A 1,676-nucleotide genomic window follows, 5' to 3' on the forward strand; every position below is an offset into this window, starting at 1 on the left:
TGCATGCTAAAATGTCAGCATCTTTATTTATTATTGCTCTTGCAACATCAATGCAAACATCAACATGATGAAAAAGGGTAAATAACATCTTTGTATTGTTATAAAAATAGCTTTGACCTCACAGACCTGCCGGAAGGGTCTTACAATTCTGAGGGATCCACAGATTATATTTTGAGAACCACTGATTTAGGGTTTAGATTTAGTCGGTTATGACTGAGACCTAAAATCACAGAGGCTTAAAAAGAACTATGGTTTTTCCTAGTGTTTAAACTCAAACTGTGAGGGTAGTTCTGCTCTATGAAGCCATCAGGGACTAAAACTTCCTGTTTTGTGCCTCTGCCATCTTAAGGATGTTGTGCTTGTCTGCATTATGCAAGATGGCTAGACATTCCAACCATGAAAGGAGGAAGGTGCAAAGGGACACCCATCATTAAGAGCATGACCTGAAAGTTGCTCACGTCACTGTTACTCACATATATTGGTCAGAACTTAGTCACATGCCCATACCTGACTGCTGAGGAGGTTGGAAAATGTAAGAAGTTAAACCATAGACTTGCTGATATTTGACTTTTTGACCCACCGCATCATCAGCTTCTTAGGGATCAACCTTTATAGTCATTACTGCTTAGCAACAAATCAAGGGTTCTCTTATTCTAGACGAAGGGAAGTCTGAGGGAACAGTCAGTAATCCCTGTAAGAGACATCTATTTCATTTCATTTTGAATATACTATGGTATTCGCCACTTCTCACTCCACTATCTTCCTCGAATTATTAGTCAAGCTGGTATTGCTGATCTTACTGTGCAAATGAACATTGTTTTCATCCTGAGGAATAACAGCAGTTTTCCTTCTTTGCCCATCAAGCTGATTCTGACTTTTCACAACCTGGTGTGGTGCTATAGGATAAACAGTCAACCTCAAAGTCAGTGGTTCAAACTTACCAGCCACTCCTTTGTTGGTATGAGTTAGAATCGACTTGGCCACATTTAACAACAACACAGGACTGAGTAGAACTGTCCCATAAGATTACCAAAACTGTAATCTTTGCAGAAGCAGACTGCCATATCTTTCTCCTGTAAAGTGGCTGGTGGGTTCCAATCACCAACTTTAGCAAAAAAGTGCTTAACCACTGTGCCACCAAGGCTCCTCAACAGCAGTTTAGTAAGCACATAATCTGAGAAGGCAGTTGTGAAGACATGCAATAAGCAGTTTCACACATGTAAAATATAAAACAGCTGGCATAGTATTTCAGAAAAGTCACAAAAGGTGGATTATTGATTTTTTGTATTCTATAAGAAAACTTTGACAAATTTTGCTATAAAAAACTAAGATTTTGATATAATAAAACACAGTAAATCAATGATAAGAGGCAAGACTTAGAGAAGAGTTATCAAATATGTTGCTAATAAATGACAATGTCCAAAAGTATTATAAAGATTTATATATCAATAAGAAAATATTAATAAATCTAATATAATGGGCAAAGGATATGGATAGGCCAATGACAGAAGAAATTAAATGGCTAATAAAAAATATTCAAACTCACTAGAAATATGGGAAATTCTAATAAAACAGCAGGGTTGAGTTTTTTCTATTATATTCGTAAAACTTAAAAAAATCAAAGATTGATGCTATTTATTATTGAGAGTGTAGAGGAATGGTATTTCATACTTTTG

General features: G+C 36.1%; 1 protein-coding gene across 1 annotated transcript in view; it reads left to right on the forward strand.

Annotated features, from left to right (window-relative positions):
• Positions 1-730: 730 nt before the first annotated feature.
• Positions 731-1,676, forward strand: part of SEL1L2 (sel-1 suppressor of lin-12-like 2 (C. elegans)) — a 126,928-nt gene continuing 125,982 nt past the window's right edge. The window contains exon 1 of the mRNA XM_006865641.1: positions 731-784. Coding sequence (XP_006865703.1) covers positions 731-784 — 54 coding nt within the window. The remainder of the gene's footprint in view (positions 785-1,676) is intronic.

This window comes from Chrysochloris asiatica, unplaced genomic scaffold (genome assembly GCF_000296735.1).
Source record: "Chrysochloris asiatica unplaced genomic scaffold, ChrAsi1.0 scaffold00080, whole genome shotgun sequence".
NCBI classification, from domain to species: domain Eukaryota; kingdom Metazoa; phylum Chordata; class Mammalia; order Afrosoricida; family Chrysochloridae; genus Chrysochloris; species Chrysochloris asiatica.